The 16898-nt window shown below is 42.2% G+C and overlaps 1 protein-coding gene across 1 annotated transcript in view; it reads left to right on the top strand.

Annotated features, from left to right (window-relative positions):
• LOC309541277 (1-phosphatidylinositol 4,5-bisphosphate phosphodiesterase zeta-1-like) overlaps window positions 1-16898 on the top strand; it is a 49855-nt gene extending 32957 nt beyond the window's left edge. The window contains exons 10-13 of the mRNA XM_082238938.1: window positions 6314-6486; window positions 12285-12417; window positions 15349-15498; window positions 16746-16898. Coding sequence (XP_082095064.1) covers window positions 6314-6486; window positions 12285-12417; window positions 15349-15498; window positions 16746-16834 — 545 coding nt within the window. The 3' untranslated portion in view covers window positions 16835-16898. The remainder of the gene's footprint in view (window positions 1-6313; window positions 6487-12284; window positions 12418-15348; window positions 15499-16745) is intronic.

Here is a 16898-nt window from a genome sequence, read left to right as displayed (position 1 = left end):
CCATTAAAATTATGGACTGGTCATTTCTTCGTCAGAGAGCAAACGGACAAATTTGGCAGGGGATCAAATACTTCCCCGCCTCACTCTCTCTCTCTCTCTGTGTATGCTACAGACTTTTTAGAGGACACAGTGATCTTGAAATCCAGTCTAGGTAATTAATAAGGAGCCAAAATGATTTCAGGTATTAAACTTCCCCTTGAGTCTTCCTGACAATCTTAAGGGTTTTGCTATCATATTTCCTTAATTAATGTATTAAAGGCCTACTTTGGCAACAGGGAATAATGAAGCTGACTAAAGGCAGTGTGCTGTCAAAAACACAATGCATTTTAGATGATATTAAAAACATCTCCCCAGTCTCTTTCAGGAAGTTCTTTTAGGCCAAAGTGTGAATATCAGATTGATTTGCCCATTTCAGTAAAACCCCCAGCTTAGATTTCTTTTAATGAGCCGCCCCCCCACCCCACAGATATTCCTTTCCCACCCCCATATACAAAGGATCCTGGTGGAAATGCGTTTTCAGGTGTAATTGGGAAATGGCAATGAATGATTTATAATAACTTTAAAAATGCTTTTGCAGTGGAGGCACCAACATTTGCAGTTAAACGGGAAAAATGAATGTAATTAAAAACATTAAAGTAACCGAGACCTTTAACTTTGCAGATGAAAATGACTTTATAGCTATAAAATGTAATTAGTCCAAACTTTTCTTGACACTGCGGCTGCTCACATAATTTCTGCCAAATCTCACAAAGCATATGCCCTTCCATATGCCTCATCTGAGATCTTCTCTCCCCGCACCCACCATCATTCTTACCTATAACAGTTACGTTGAAAGTTAATGATGACAATACATTCCCTATGCATGTTTACTTGGAAGTGAGTCCCACTCTGTTCAATGGGGCTAAATTGCTTGTGTGTTTAGGGAAGGGCCATAGCTCAGTAATGATAATAATATAATAATAATTTATTATTTATACCCCGCCCATCTGGCTGGGCTTCCCCAGCCACTCTGGGCGGCTTTCAAAAAAATATTAAAATATTGTAATACATCAAACATTAAAAGCTTCCCTAAACAGGGCTGCCTTCAGATGTCTTCTAAAAGTCTGGTAGTAGTTGTTCTCTTTGACATCTGGTGGGAGGGTGTTCCACAGGGAGGGCGCCACTACCGAGAAGGCCCTCTGCTTGGTTCCCTGTAACTTGGCTTCTCGCAGTGAGGGAACCGCCAGAAGGCCCTCGGTGCTGGACCTCAGTGTCCAGGTAGAAAGATGGGGGTGGAGACGCTCCTTCAGATATACTGGACTGAGGCCGTTTAGGGCTTTAAAGGTCAGCACCAACACTTTGAATTGTGCTCGGAAACGTACTGGGAGCTAATGTAGGTCTTTCAAGACCGGTGTTATATGGTCTCGGTGGCCGCTCCCAGTCACTAGTCTAGCTGCCGCATTCTGGATTAGTTGTAGTTTCCGGGTCACCTTCAAAGGTAGCCCCACGTAAAGCGCATTGCAGTAGTCCAAGCGGGAGATAACCAGAACATGCACCACTCTGGCGAGGCAGTCCGCAGGCAGATAGGGTCTCAGCCTACGTACCAGATGGAGCTGGTAAACAGGTGCCCTGGACACAGATTTGACCTGTGCCTCCATGGACAGCTGTGAGACCAAAATGACTGCCAGGCTACGCACCTGGTCCTTCAGGTGCACATTTACCCCATTCAGGGCCAAAGATTTCCCACACCTGGTGTGGACAATCCTGATCTAGATGGACCGAGTGCTTCCTGCACTCCTGATTTGATCATTAATATGCAGCGATGAAATTGGGCATTTTAAGTGCCCTCATTAGATGTGATGTGTATTACTTCATTTACTTCAGTATGTAGTTAGCCTGCCCTGCTGCACTTGGGGGCTGCTACTGCTTATTCTGCTGAGTAGGGCCCCTGGATATCTGCCTCAAAGACCTGCCTTGGCAGCACCACTGTTAGGAGCATATTTGGAAATGCAGTAGATCAGCACAAACTGACCAGGGGCTTATCTACACCTCTTTTTGATTTCTCTCAGTTTCCTATCTTTCTAAAGTTCTAAATAATGCTGTTTTCACAAATATATGCATTTTCAATGCACACTTTCGCCCAATATTCACACGTTTGTACACAGGACAGCAAATTTTGTAGAAGTGCAAATTTTGAAAAATAGATGCATTCTTGTTTGCATATTGTTTTGGGAATTCTGAATTTCCAGTGAGTCCAGAAATATCAGTTATAGATCAGCCTGTAAGGGTGCCAGTTCAGAATCCAGAACTCAAAACAGTGACACCAAGAAAAATCCACACGAACATACCCCACACAGCATAACAACCCAAGGACTCTAAAATTCAGACATTTCTTCCTCAGATATAAAATGTGAAGTTGACAGCATGCAGTCAGTAGTTCTACATTTATCTCATAGGAAGAGAGAATAAGCCTCTTCTGAATTACTCTTATACATGACTTGTGCCTCTTTGGGTCGGTATTTCTCTCTGGCAAACAATCAAGTTCCTTTGGTTTTTTAAAAACCCAAAATCATTTATCTATTTTATGTGTGTCATGTTTGTGCTTTACTAGGCTGACTAGTGAATTTTCAATATGAGGAGCACCACAGTCCTAGACAAGGGAAGATTTTACTTCATGCCAGTGATAACTGTGTTGTCTTTTCCTCATGAATTATAATATCCTGTTCCAGGCAGTGTGCTGTTTTATTTCCAAAACTGTAGCAGCAAAACAACGGAAAGTGTTTTGAGCTTCTGAGAAAAGGAAATTCTGACAGTTTTGTGTTCAAGATAAAGACCAGTGCTTTATGATTAAACTGCAAGGAGGGCTTGTGTAGCAATTCAAAATGTTTAGACAACAGAATGGTGCATTTTCACATAACTTACATAGATTGTCAAGCATATTTTCAGTACAGGTGTTGTTGTTTTTACTATAATTAGGTTTTACTACTTATCATTAAATTAGAAGAGCAGATCTTGTTTCTCTCTCTCTTTCATTCAACACTGAACAGCCGCTGAAGGGTGAGTGGGATCTGTCAGCTCTGCTTTGTAATTAATTCATAATTTAAATTTATTAGGGGTTCTGCAGAATAGTTAATTCAGAACCCAAGGCTGTCTAAATTAATTATAAAAGGCACTTTCATGTTTATTATGGCATTGGTGCAGTGTGAGTTTTCTAGAAAAAGAGGTGCCAGAACTTACTATGAACACCTCCCTCATTCTTTTAGAATGGCAATGGCACCCACCTGAGAGGTGCTGGAACTGAGTTCCAGTGAGTTCAGGCTGAAAAAAGCTCTGCATTGGTGCATACAATGACATAGAAGCACACGAGCAGTTTCTCAGCCAGCATGGTAAGGGTTCCACCAACCCTGCTACCAGATTTCACCCTGTGTGGTTGAATAAACATGCTAGAAGCTTCTGAGAGAATGCAGTCTTTTCTGTGCAGCTCGTAGTTTTCTTACAGCTCCTTCAAACATCATAGCACAAGGGAATTGCATATGAAAGGCACTCAAGAGTTCCAGGTAGGCTTTCCCCCGGTGTTTTGGCATGAATAGACCTCATAGAACATCTTATACAGAGACCATTGCTCCATCTAGCTCAGAATTGTCAACTCCCATCCTCCCCAGCTAGCATTGTCAATGGCCATGGAGGATGGGATTGTAGTCCTGCAAAATCTGGGGGGCCACGTGTTCCCCACCTCTAGTCTACACTGAATAGCTGTGACTACCTATGGTTTCAATTTGGGTTGTTTCTTAGCCCTCTTTGATTGAGCTTGGGACCTTCTGCATGCAAAGCAAGATGCTCTACCAGTGAGCCATGGCCGTTCTCTGCTATGGACTGTGGTTCCATTTCTGTGGGATCTCCACTCTGAATGGAACTCTAAAATCCATACAGAAAATTGGGAGCTGCAGAATTCATTGGTGTGCAGGTACCAAACTAACCCTTCAGTTTGATTGAAAAGTACAGTGGTACCTCTGGTTATGAACTTAATTCGTTCCGGAGGTCCATTCTTAACCTGAAACAGTTCTTAACCCGAAGTACCACATTAGCTAATGGGGCCTCCTGCTGCCGCTATGCCGCCGCCATGCAATTTTTGTTCTCATCCTGAGGTAAAGTTCTTAACCCAAGGTACTACTTCTGGGTTAGTGAAGTCTGAAACCCAAGGTGTTTGTAACCTGAGGTACCACTGTACAAATTTGTAAAGTCCTGCTATATAACACATGGAATATATTTATTTTTATGTACATGCACCTAGGTAAATGGATTTTTCAAAACTTACTTTTTTTTACTGTTTTAATTGAAGTGTGAGGGTTTTGTTTTTTAAAATGAATTTCATCTCCAGGCTAAGGAACTGCACCCTGCAAATAAATGTGTCTCAGCATGCTGGATCAGTACATTTTCCACGAAGCCACAAAGCAGCCAGCTGTTTGAGGCCAATGTTTGCAAGGTCCTCTTCTACATCAGAGCATCTGAGGCTGGCGACGTATTAGTGATGCCACTGGGCCCTTAGCCTGTGGCCACACAGCTAATGCCAAGAGGTCAGGAGGGTGGCAATACGAGAACGGGCCTTCTCTGCAGTGGCTCCCTGTCTGTGGAATGCTCTCTCCAGGGAAGTCCGCCTGGTGCCTTCACTATACACCTTTTCCTTTTCAACTAGGCCTTTGCCTGACTTGATCTACATCCTATGCCTTTTTTAAAAAATGCTGGCTCTTTTTTTTGGGGGGGGGGGTTCTGTTGGGTTGTTGGTTTTGTTTTGATTTTATGTATTTGATATTTTATGTGAACCGCCCTGAGACCTTCGGGTACAGGGTGGTATAGAAATAAAATAAATAATAATAAAAATACATTGCAAAATTCAGGGAAGTTTGAGTTTCAATGGATTGATGTGTTTCAATTTGCATATTGTTTCAGAAAGTGTTAGTTAGGTACATTTGCTTTTACATGCGAACTGAGTCTAATTTCCTCCTCATCGCTACTGTTACATAGACCTCAAAGGTTTTGGAAAACAGAAAGGTGGTCTAGCCATACCCACCCAAATCCCCAAATCTTTTCATCGTTAGAACAAAACTTCCACAAACTGAGGCACTGTACCACTGGGGCAATGCCTGAAAGCTGGAAGCAACTTCTGTGGATAGGCAGGACAGGAGAGATTATGAGTGGATGGGTAAAAAGATTGTCATTGAGGACCTGGGCTGGAATAATTGCAGCTGGGCTGTTCTATAAATTATTTGGAAGCATCATGTTCCTGCTATGCATATGAAGCTAATTATCTTTGTAACCTGCCTTGGGAGGGTTTGCCTTGAATATTTTAAATCCTCTAAAACAAACAAACAAAGCTTACTCCTTAGTAAATGTGTTTAGGATTGCAGCCGACATTGCTCTTGTTCATATGTTGCAATTCCATACACTAGAGACATGCAGAGAATTTTAATAACTGGGAATTCCAGAGAGGTATGGCTGCCACTCTTCCATAATTTTGAAAGATTGGTCATATTTTTGGAGCGCTGCTGCCCGCAATAAGCAGAAAAAATATTATAGATGGAGTTTGCACATACTGGTTTATGAAGGCAAAAACGAGTGTTTGAACAAACAAATCAGAGCTGCCTTTCATTTTATACATTTGGGGGAGGGGAGGACCTCTGGAGGCAGTAAAACTACAAAGCATTTTTTTAAAAAGAAGCTAACAAATAAAAGCAATTTTGTAAAAAAAGAAAAAAGGAAAAAAAAGAAGCAGCAGCAAAATGTGTATTAACTACCCAGCACATGGACTAAGGGTGGGGCTTTCACATCATACAGTAGATGAGCTAGGTGATGAATTGATCCTTGCCATATGTGAAGCCAGACTGCTAAGGCACTGCTGCCAATAAAAGTTGTAGCTTTGTTACTGCACCGCAGTAAAATTTCACCCACAGCCTTGCAATATACCTGGGTTTGCAAAACAAAAAGCATTGGATGAATTTACATAACCATGAGCTATGATCCCTCTTTCAAAGTGCCATCAACTAAGGCAGCCTGATCAGCTAATTCTAGCCTGATCCTCTTAATATCTTACTGATTTGCTCTACTCAGTCTGAGATTGGTTAGTTTGTCCATAATATGCTTATTTTAAAAATGGAAAACCTTCTAAGAAGACACCATAATAGCTGTATCTACTCAAGTGCTTTGAATCCAGAGCTGGAGTTACTGTGGTGTGTATATTCAAGCAGCTTGCAGGGTGGATATTGTAAATATATATATTTAAATTGTAGCCTCCTGCTGTCTACCTTTCTGTAATTGAACATTCTGCTTTTTCATACAGTGGCCTTAAATTTCCAAACAGCAGGACTGCAAATGGATCTTCAAACTGGGAAATTTTTGGATAATGGTGGTTCTGGCTATTTACTAAAACCAGAATATCTAAGAAATAGAGACACACAATTTACTCCACATGCTATATCTGCAAACTGTCAACCGGTGCTTCTTACTATAAAGGTCAGTTCATTTTGTTGATAACATTCTTTATTTAATTTGCCAGACCACTTGTGCTTTCTTTTTTGCAAATAAATACTAATACTTTCTCTGTATTTTCCACCTCAGCTCGTGATAAGCACTTCAAGTAACCTGTACCTGATAGCTGATTGGTGTCAATTGGCAGCATAATTGCTGCTGAGCTGGGTTTAAGATTTTGTTGTTGACATATAAGTCCTGCACAGCTTAGGACCAGGTTGTCTGAGAAGGAGGACCCTTCTACCTAGACTAGCTTGTTCACTTAGGTTGTCAGATGAGGTCCTTCTAGACATCTAGTAGAGACACATCTGGCCTTCTTTGTGTTAGCCACCACATTGTATAATGAACTCCACTTAAATATATGATGGGCACCTGTGGCACAGGTGTTCTGCAGCTTGGTAGATATTGAACTATTTACATGGGCACTCCCAAGCTCAGATCCTTAATACTGACTTTACCAAACCCTTGATATTCTGCGTTATGTTTTATTGTTATTGTGTTATACTGGTTTTATTTTGTATACTACCTTGTTATTTTTCGCAGTGAAAGGCGGCCTATAGTTAATTTAAAATAGATAGTTGTACCAGCAGGGCCCCTGTGCTATCACTTGCATATGGTTGCTCTCTCTTTGCTTTCTGGTAGATTTGTGAAGATGCATAATAGTTTCAAGGCACTTACTCAGCTATAAACATGATTCAAGTCACACTTATAAATGTGCCATTATGAAATGTGGAGGAAAGATACACACATATATATATCGCTGCAGTCCCACTGATTCCAGTGACACTGCATAAGCAGTTTTTGAATTTTCCTCCTAGGAATGTGCAAAGGAAAGTCCTGGGGCTGATGCAAGTATGAAATGAGTTGATTGCAAGGGGATATGCCTACATTGTCAAATTGTAGGTGCTAATTAAAAACTCCTGTTTGCTCAGGTGTCTGGTGGCACTTGATTGACTACCTGCACTGTTTTATACTTACTGTATATTACCTGCTTCTTTTTTAATTTGTGTAATTATTTTTAATTGATTAATGAATTGTTTTAATCAGGTTGTTGAGACAGGTGGAATATAAATATTTTAAAGGACTAATGAACAACCAACCAACCAACCAAATAGCCTTGGCTGCAGCAAATACCACTTTAGCCTCCAAAAGTTTTTGCATTACATCAACAGGATACAGGTTTTAAAACATAGATAGCTCCAGAGCAGCCTTCCCCAACCTGCTGCCCTCCAGTTGTTTTAGATTACAATTCCCATCAGCTGTAGCTGTGCTGGTGGGAACTGATTGGTGTTCAAAACAAATGGAGGGCACTAGCTTTGGGAAGCATTGTGCTATGGAAAGAGTTAGAGCCCTTAGCACACCCAGAGCCCAACAGGGTTTTTATTTCAGTGTATGTTTGCTAGTCTCTGCCTGGTTATTAACTAGGGATGTAGGTGACACTGTGGTCTAAACTACTGAGCCTCTTGGGTTTGCCGATCAGAAGGTTGGCACTTAGAATCCCTGTGACGGGGTGAGTTCCCGTTGCTCTGTCCCAGCTCCTGCCAACCTAGCAGTTCGAAAGCGCGCCAGTGCAAGTAGATAAATAGGTACCGCTGTGGCGGGAACGTAAATGGCGTTTCTGTGTGCTCTGGCACTCGTCAAGGTGTTCCTTTGCACCAGAAGTGGTTTTGTCATGCTGGACGCATGACCCAGAAAGCTGTCTGTGGACAAACGCCGGCTCCCTCGGCCTGAAAGCGAGATGAGCACCGCAACCCCATAGTCACCTTTGACTGGACGTAACCGTTCGGGGTACTTTACCATTTTTTTTTTTACCTTTACCTGGTCACAAAAGTCATCTCTATTTATTTTTGTCCGACTTATCCTTTGATTATTCTGAAGCTGCTTGATCTGGCTCCCATACTGGTGGTTTGTTCTGCCTCATGACTCAAAGAGCTGAAAAACAAGAGCTTACCCTTTTCCTGCCTGTTCTGTTCTGTTTGCCTTTGACTCCATAGGGACCTTGCCCCCACAGCTGGTGCTGCTGATCAGATGTCCATCCATCTTAGTGATGGATGCTGGAGAATCATGGTGGCTAGAGGGTCAGGTTTGGATATGGAAAACTCTGCTTCAGATCCCCTCTGGACTGCAAAGTTTAATGACTGGTTGTGGGGATCTTTTCGTGAACTGCCCCACAGGCATGTTGTGAGGCTAAATGGCACACTGACCTCCTCGGAGGAAGGTTTAGGGCACATTTGCAGCATGTTCCCAATTTCCTCAGACGTTGCTATAAGTGGCCTCAGCTTTGGGTTGCTTGAACCTGCAGGGCACCATCCAGTTAAATCAGGGCTTGCACTCAGTTTAGTAACGCGGTCTGAATCCATTCCTGTACCTTACTTCTTTCAGAAGGCAGGTCGGCTTTCCTCTTATCAGTTATTGTTTTTGTTATGCTGAGATTAACTAGCTTATTTTTCACATATAACCTATAAATATCATTTGTGTGCTAAAACTTTGTGAAATAGACCTTTTAGTTCAAGCTGTGAGGCTCATACGTAGCAGTGGTACTGAAAAATTGCCAGTCAGAACTAAAATAAATCACACCTGCTTGATTTATTATCTGCAATATTTTCTTGTGCTTTTCCTCTGCTTGCTGTTGGAAATAAATACCTTGAGTACCACAGATGCTGAGACTAGCTTCTTGCAAATGCTATTTAGTCATCAAAGGCATTTGGCACATTATTAAATACCACTGCTGTAGTTCATTGTCTTGTTACACAGTTGCCATTTTGCCCTGCGTTTGCAAACATGTGACAATGAGCCAGCTTTGTAACACCAATTCAGATTTTAAAAAAATGCACTCAAAAAGTTTGCCCCACTTAATTAATTGCAAAAAAAAAAAAAAGACTGAAAGATTTTGTTCATGCCAGTGTGTGCTTTTAATTAACAGAAATTCTTCACTTAAGTAAGGGCTGTCTCTCTGGTTTGATCCAATAAATACTTTAACATGTTGCAGTTTTACTGGGCTTTGAGCCTTTTGTTTAAGGGAGCTGCTGCAAGGCTAAGGGAGCAATCCACAGTCCCAGCCAAGGAACAGTGGGGCTGGGCAGAGGGACAGCAACACTACGGCATTCAAAGTTCTGCTCTTGGCACTGGCCTGGGCAGAAGCCTATTTTACGTTTTGCTAGCTCTAGGCTTCTGCTGCAGAAAGGCCCAGTTAGGCCCCATCTGTGGCCTCCAGGAAGATCCATGGCTGGCCCAGCTCTGCCGCTCCCCCCATCCCCACAAATTTCAGGGCCTCCTGAAGGGAGCAAACACCCCGGGTAGGTTGTCAACAGCTTGTGCTGGTGGTGGGCACAGCAGAAACAGCCTCCTGCCATCTGTGGAGATGGTGGTGGTGGAGAAACTTCTGCCACATCCGAACCTGCCACTCCCTCGCCCAGAGGAGTACAGAACCATGGTTTAGGATCGCTCTGCAAGGAAGTGAAGTGGGAAATCCCTGGTTCAAATGTCACCTCTGTCATGACCTCACTAGATTGCCTTGAGGAAGCCAGTGCTCTCTCTCTGCCTCAGTGCCACACCAGCAGTATGGGGATAATAATACTTAACCTGCCGTGCAAGGTTACTGTAAGCACCCTGAGATAATGTACCCCAAGCCCTATATCAATTTTGAAGTAATATGACTATGATACTCCAGGCATCCCTGCCTTTTCAATGAAGTTGCTTGAGCGACTTCTCTTTGTTGCAGTCGCGCCCCCCCCCCCATTTTGCTGGCTTTTGGTCCATTCCTCTTATCCCTCTGACATCCCATAACCCGCTTTTTAATGGGTTTTCTGTAAATGTGTAGTGCCTCTGCTTAAAATGTGGTGCTAGGCTCTGGAATGGGCTTATTATGTTTAGGAGCCAGAACATAGTGCAGTGTATGCACAGACAGATATCAATAGTTCTACTGAGACTGAGTGAGTTTCTTTTTCTCTAGTGAAAGGTTGGGAAAGACTATAAAATGTCTGTGGGGTTGTGAGGAGATCAGAATTGTTCAAGGTCAGAAAGAGAGAGAGAGAGAAAGAAAGAAAGAAAGAGAGAAAAGGGATTAAGTAGGTGGTGATTGAAGCAAGTGATTAGTGAATGGGTAGATATGTACTAAAAAACACCCCTCTAATAAGACACTTTTGTGGTGGATCAGTTGCTAAGAGATGTGATAAAATGAAATGCCCTTGCAATATAGAGAGTATTGCAGTAATACGAGGGCCTTTTTTATGAGAAACTAAGGGCACTTCCAGTTGACCTATTGAGCATTCATCCTGATTTGTTTGCAGGATGATTAGACGACATTGACTGTTTATTGAGAATTCATTCTTATTTGTTTGCATTGAGGTTAGATGGGGTTGCGTCAAAGCATATGTTAGCTCATATGTCGCAGTGCATTTTCCCATCGTTTTCTTTATTGCAAAAGTCCGATCTTTTGGGGAAGCGGGATTTTTGCACAAGACCTCCCAATCAACTATAAAACGCACAATTTGAATTTGCCAAATATATGTTTAAATTCCACCTGAGAATAGCAACTGTCTGGCAGTGCCCTAAGTCTGAGAAATACAGGCATGGAAGACCCTTTGGAGCAGGATGTAAGATGTGTTGCATAGCATTCTACTCAAACTTCACCTGATATACTCTGAGAGAAGACTTATGGGCAGTAGCTTTTACAGGTTTGATCTAACTATATGAAAGAGATTTATGCAAATAACAGGCAAAGCAACAAGCACATCTAGTACCAAGGACAGAGTATATTTTGCCAGTGACAAACTGCTGCTGTTATCCACTGGGATTTTCAAAAGTGGTGTTGAAATCATAAGTCATCATTACACGGTATAAAATATAGAACCGTTGATACACACTGTGATTTGCAAAGTAGCATGAGCAAAAAGGAGAAGTATTTGTCCCAAGAAGCTTGCTGCAAGCAGCATTCTGACAGAACAGAGACAAAAAGAGGCACAAAAGATGGAGAGGAGGGGAAGTGCGGAAGAAGAACATGCTCAAGTTCACTGTACTTATTTTTACTTTCAAGGGGGAACAAGGACCTCCTTTTACCTAATTACAGATGCACTTGGGGGGCTTGGGTGAAGAAAATGCTAAAGATTGCACATAAATGAAGGAAAACAGAGGCTCATAGTAGGCATTATATGTCAGATGTGGGTTTTTTTTTAAAAAAAATCTTTTTAAAATGAAAAGTGGCCATGGCAATTGTAATCCCAAGTGGAGGAATAGCAGGCGAGGAGTTTCTTGTTCCTTTCCCATGTAGTCATTTTTTCCCCATTCAAAATTGCCCTTCCTCTTGCTGCTTTTCCATCTTTGGTGATTTGATAACATGTATATGGGAGGAAAAGAAGCTTGGACTCCCCAGTAGTACACAGAAAATTGAGAGGACATGATTAAGCAGCCCCTCCCTCCCACCATTCCTCTTGCCCCAATAGCAGCTCAAACACTTGTTTTTTTTACAGCTGTTTCATAGTTAAGGGTAAATAATTCTCAGTTAGCTTTGTCCTGTGTGGTAGGCTTCCCCGTCTGTTTTTCAGTAAAACCATTGATGCCAGAATAATAATCAATTGCATTTTACAGAATAATAATCAATTGCATTTTACAGTGCTGGAGCACGATTTCTGTCCTCATCCTGAAGCAAAGTTCTTAACCCGAGGTACTATTTCTGGGTTAGCGGCGTCTAACCTGAAGCGTATGTAACCTGAAGTGTATGTAACATGAGGTACCATTGTATATCCCAGTTGAAGCTTATGCACTGTTGTTGTTTTTCTGTGCAGCTTATCAGCGGTCATCAATTACCACCTAGCAGTCTCTCCAGGAGTAATAAAGCTGACCCCCTAGTTCTAGTAGAAATTTATGGTGTTCCGGAAGACCATGCAAAGCAACAGAGCTGTGTAGTTAAGGGCAATGGTAAGTGCAACAGTCTATTGGTTGTGTAATGTTTCAGTAATTTAGGGATTTAACTCATGGGCTTACATAGCTTATCAAAGTTTTGCCTTTGGCAACTGGGCCTATGTACAGAAACAGCAGTGCATAAATTAGTAAGGAAAGCATGAATGGTACATACACACACAGAGAGAGTTCTTATATGGAATATTAAAAATTCCATTATTTGAATGAATTAGAAAGGACAGGCTAAAACTCATACATTTACATGTGTATGGGGGAAAGTAGAACAAAGGAAAGATCAAGCTTTGTTCTAATTGCATTCTGTGGAGGTGGACAGGTTTGTTTCCCGCCTTCATTGTTTACGTCAGAGCTGTAAGTGGGCAGTGGAAGAAAACAGATGGAGAAAAATGGAGGAATTTGTATGTTTGTAGTACCAGTATACCTCTCTTTCTGTGTTTTTGCTTGTCCCTAGTTGTCTGCTGTAGTTTTAGTGCTTCTTCTGGGGTGTGTAAAAATGTATGTTACTTGAACAGTTGAGCCACTACAGAAGCATGCAGGTCCCCACACTGTGGACAGACATACACTTTTGTTTGCGGAAACAAGCTCATAGAAAGCCAGTCCTGTAAGCTGGCAGCCCAAGGCAGCTGTGTTAAGCGCTGATTGCCTGGTGCCTGCAACACCACAAATTTCCCTTTCCTTTTGGTGGTGGGCTGGGCCAGAGCCCAAAGTGGGTGGAGCAACAGATAAAGATTTTACTTGTATGTAGTAGGCTGCATTCTACATAACCTCACACATGCCTCTCTGTTCTCTATCTGGACAAGCAGGTGGCATTGTCAGAGTTCAAGGACACATTCCATCCAGGCAAAAAGACTTGGGGAATGAAGTGGGGCCACTGGGGGGGTATGTCTCTATCTGGGGCAGATGGAGACGTCTCTAGGCCACGTTTGGTCCCTGAGCCAGAGGCTTCCCACCCTTGTCATCTATAGAAGCTGAACATAATTGCAGGTGAATCTTGCTTCAACACTGGAGATGAGGCAGTGCCTGAGGACAGCAGACTAGTTTGGGGGAAGCAGGGCAGACAGTGTGAAACGCATCAAGCTGTGTCCTCCAGCATCTCACTGCCATTCTATAGGATCTGCCTAGTGATAAGGCCACCCCTGCAGGAAAGTCTGTTTCATCCCGTCAGCTTCTGGATTTCAGTTGTTGGGAATCACAAGTGGCGAGAGCTCTTTCTTCTTCTTTGGCAATCACCTATAGCTGAGTCTTCCATAAACATGGTTTTAAAAGTGAGTCTGTAAGTGACTGTGGAGGCCAATTCTGGACCCACATGTCCTTCCACAGTGGGGACTTAGGTTTCCAGGCAGGAGTTGATCATGGTGAGGGTTTGCCAAGCGTGCCTTCCTCTTAGCACGTGAGTTTGTGCATCTTCAAAGCCCATGACACCTTTGGTAAAGGCTGTTCTCCAATTGGAGCGCTCACAGGCCCGTGTTTCTCAGTTGTCGGTGTATATGCTACATCTTTTTAGATTTGCCTTGAGAGAGACTTTGAACCTCTTTTGTTGACCACCAGCATTACGTTTAACATTTTAAAGTTCTGAATAGAGTAGTTGCTTTGTAAGGCAATCATCAGGCATCCGCACAACATGACTAGTCCAACAAAGTTGATATTGAAGAATCATTGCTTCAGCACTGGTGATCTTTGCTTCTTCCAGTACACTGGCATTAGTTTGCCTGTCTTCCCAAGTGATGTGTAATTTTTTTCGGAGACACCGCAGCATCCAACTCCTTGCAGGCTTCCCACAGCCATCAGGTTGGCCACTGTGAGAACAGGGTGCTGGATTAGAGAAGCCTTTGGCTTGATTGCTTTCTTAGGCTTGCAGTAGAAAAAAAATATCCTGGGAAATCTTTAAAGTTGTGTCTTTTATGCATCCTTGGTGTCTTTCCACTATCCATCTGCAAAAAAAGAAAGAAAAGAAGCATTACGACAAAATTAAGGGAGGAATCAAATCACTGTGTCACTCCAAATGGTTCACCTCATTATGGTTCACTGCTGGAAACTGTGCATAGTTGTGATTAAACTAAAAAGAAGAAGCCTGTCAGTGGATCATTTAAATTCCAAGGGACAGCTCGACTGCAGTGTAATGCCAGTTTTAACATCAGGCAAACAAGTCTAGGTGTAGTTGAATTTTTCAGCTTTCAAATTCCCAAAAATGAGGAGTGCTAAAAAAGTTGGAACACGACTTGGGAATTCAAAAGATATTTTGGTTAAATTAATGTAATTTAATTTTGCTTGGTAAGCAAAATGTGTAAAATTGCACAGAAATCACTAAAAATGATTGCCTAGTACTTCCAGTTATACATTACCATTATTATCTTTTTATTATTTAGCATTACCTGGCATTTTCAGAAGGTATAAATTAAAATTCTGTAGTTTTCCAAAAGCAGTTTATGTGCTTCTTCATCAAACTTAAACCAAGCTAAATGTTGTCCAGTCATAAAAATAATAGCAGATTTGAATTCCTCACACCCAAAAACCTATTTTTAAGACAACATTGGATGGCCATCAGTGATGCATGCTTTTGTTGAGATTCCTGCATTCCAGGGGGTTGGATTAGGTGACTTTTGGTGTCTCTTCCAATTTTGTAATTCCATGATAGAGTCCCCAGACTGGGACTCAAGGTGGTTTACAGATAAAAAATAGAAAAGCATAGATATAAAACAGTAAAAGCTAAAAACATAAGAAGAGTTTCTACTTAGCCAGCCTTTGTTTTGCATTTGTGGGAGCATTTCAGACTTGTACTCCTGCAATCAGTGAGAATCATCAATGAGCAGAGAAAGAAATAGGAAACAAATGGAGGTTTTATTTTCAGTGGTCAGTGAATAGAACACAATTAGCAATGTAGAGTTGTTTTAACAGATCATTGCTTGTCTTATATTGCTTTCTTTATTTCAGCTTTGAGTCCCAGGTGGAATGAAACATTCACATTTAACATCCAAGTTCCAGAGCTTGCCTTAGTACGATTTGTTGTAGAAGATCAGCTTTCTCTCACTTCCAATGACTTCCTTGGGCAATATACTTTACCACTTCTGAGCATGAATAAAGGTATTAGTCCCCCTCCCCCCCATGCACAAATCCCTAACAACAAATTTTTCTCCTCTTGATTATGATATGCAACATAGCCTTAAATTGAGTGCTTCCAAGGTACAGTGGTTGTGTTACTATCATTGCTGAAACCAGATCTGTTCAAAAAATTGCTGTGGTGTTACTATTTTTAACCATGTTAGTTGCCTAGCTTTAATTTGTGACATTGTGGAGAACTGAATAGGGCGTTAATTGCATTACTTGTTGAGTCTTCACTGTTCCTAAAAGTGTGAACTCTGCTTTCCCTTTTATACAGATCAACAATGTTGTCTTTTAATGTGCTTCCTTTTGGAATTTCTGCAATCTTCATTTATTTCAGCTGCAGGAGCTGTCCTGTCCTCTACCACATGTTTACTTTGTTACTTACAATTGTAGCTGACCCTTCTAGGTGAATGTAAGGTAAAGGGACCCCTGTCCATTAGGTCCAGTCGTGGCCGACTCTGGGGTTGCGGCGCTCATCTCGCTTTATTGGCTGAGGGAGCCGGTGTTTATCTGCAGAAAGCTTCCGGGTCATGTGGCCAGCATGACTAAGCCGCTTCTGGCGAACCAGAGCAACGCACGGAAACGCCGTTTACCTTCCCACCAGAGCAGTACCTATTTATCTAATTGCACTTTGACGTGCTTTTGAACTGCTAGGTTGGCAGAAGCAGGGACCGAGCAACGGGAGCTCACCCCGTCGTGGGGATTCGAACCGCTGACCTTCTGATCGGCAAGTCCTAGGCTCTGTGGTTTAACCCACAGAGCCACCCGTGTCCCTTCTAGGTGAATGTAGGGGCCAGTTAATACATTGGTTCACATACAGTTGTTTTAGGAGTGTGCAGGTCCATAATGGTGCTTACAACCTATTTGTGTGAACCGGTACCTCCATGTATTTCTGTAGCCATCCTGATTCCCAGGATGCCACTGGCCACATCCTCAAGGCTGCAAGCCCAGTGACTGCTCTGTGCGCTCATAGGTTCTTATAGGAACATAGGAACTTGTCTTTTAGCAAGTCAAACATTGGGTTCCTGCTCTGCACTGTGTACACTGACTGGCAATGACTCTCCGGGGATTCAGGCAGAGGTCTTTACCAGCCCTACCTGAAGATGTGAAGAGGACTGAACATGGCTCCCTCCTAGGTTCCATTTCTTGGGACAGAACTAAGGTTTACATGACTATGTGAATCACTTTGCCTGTAATCCACTCATTCATTGCTATTGCATTTACAGGTTATCGCCAGGTTCCACTTTTTTCCAAACTTGGTGTCAACCTGCGTCCTGCTTCACTCTTTGTGCATATTTGGTACTTTAACCAATAATGTTTGCTAACAGAGCTCCCTCAGCAGCCTGAATCCTCAATAAAGAAACCATGGTTTAATAGTA

This window comes from Podarcis vaucheri (genome assembly GCF_965113315.1).
Source record: "Podarcis vaucheri genome assembly, chromosome: 10".
In the NCBI taxonomy this organism is placed as follows: domain Eukaryota; kingdom Metazoa; phylum Chordata; class Lepidosauria; order Squamata; family Lacertidae; genus Podarcis; species Podarcis vaucheri.
This window is presented reverse-complemented; position numbering and strand designations above follow the sequence as displayed.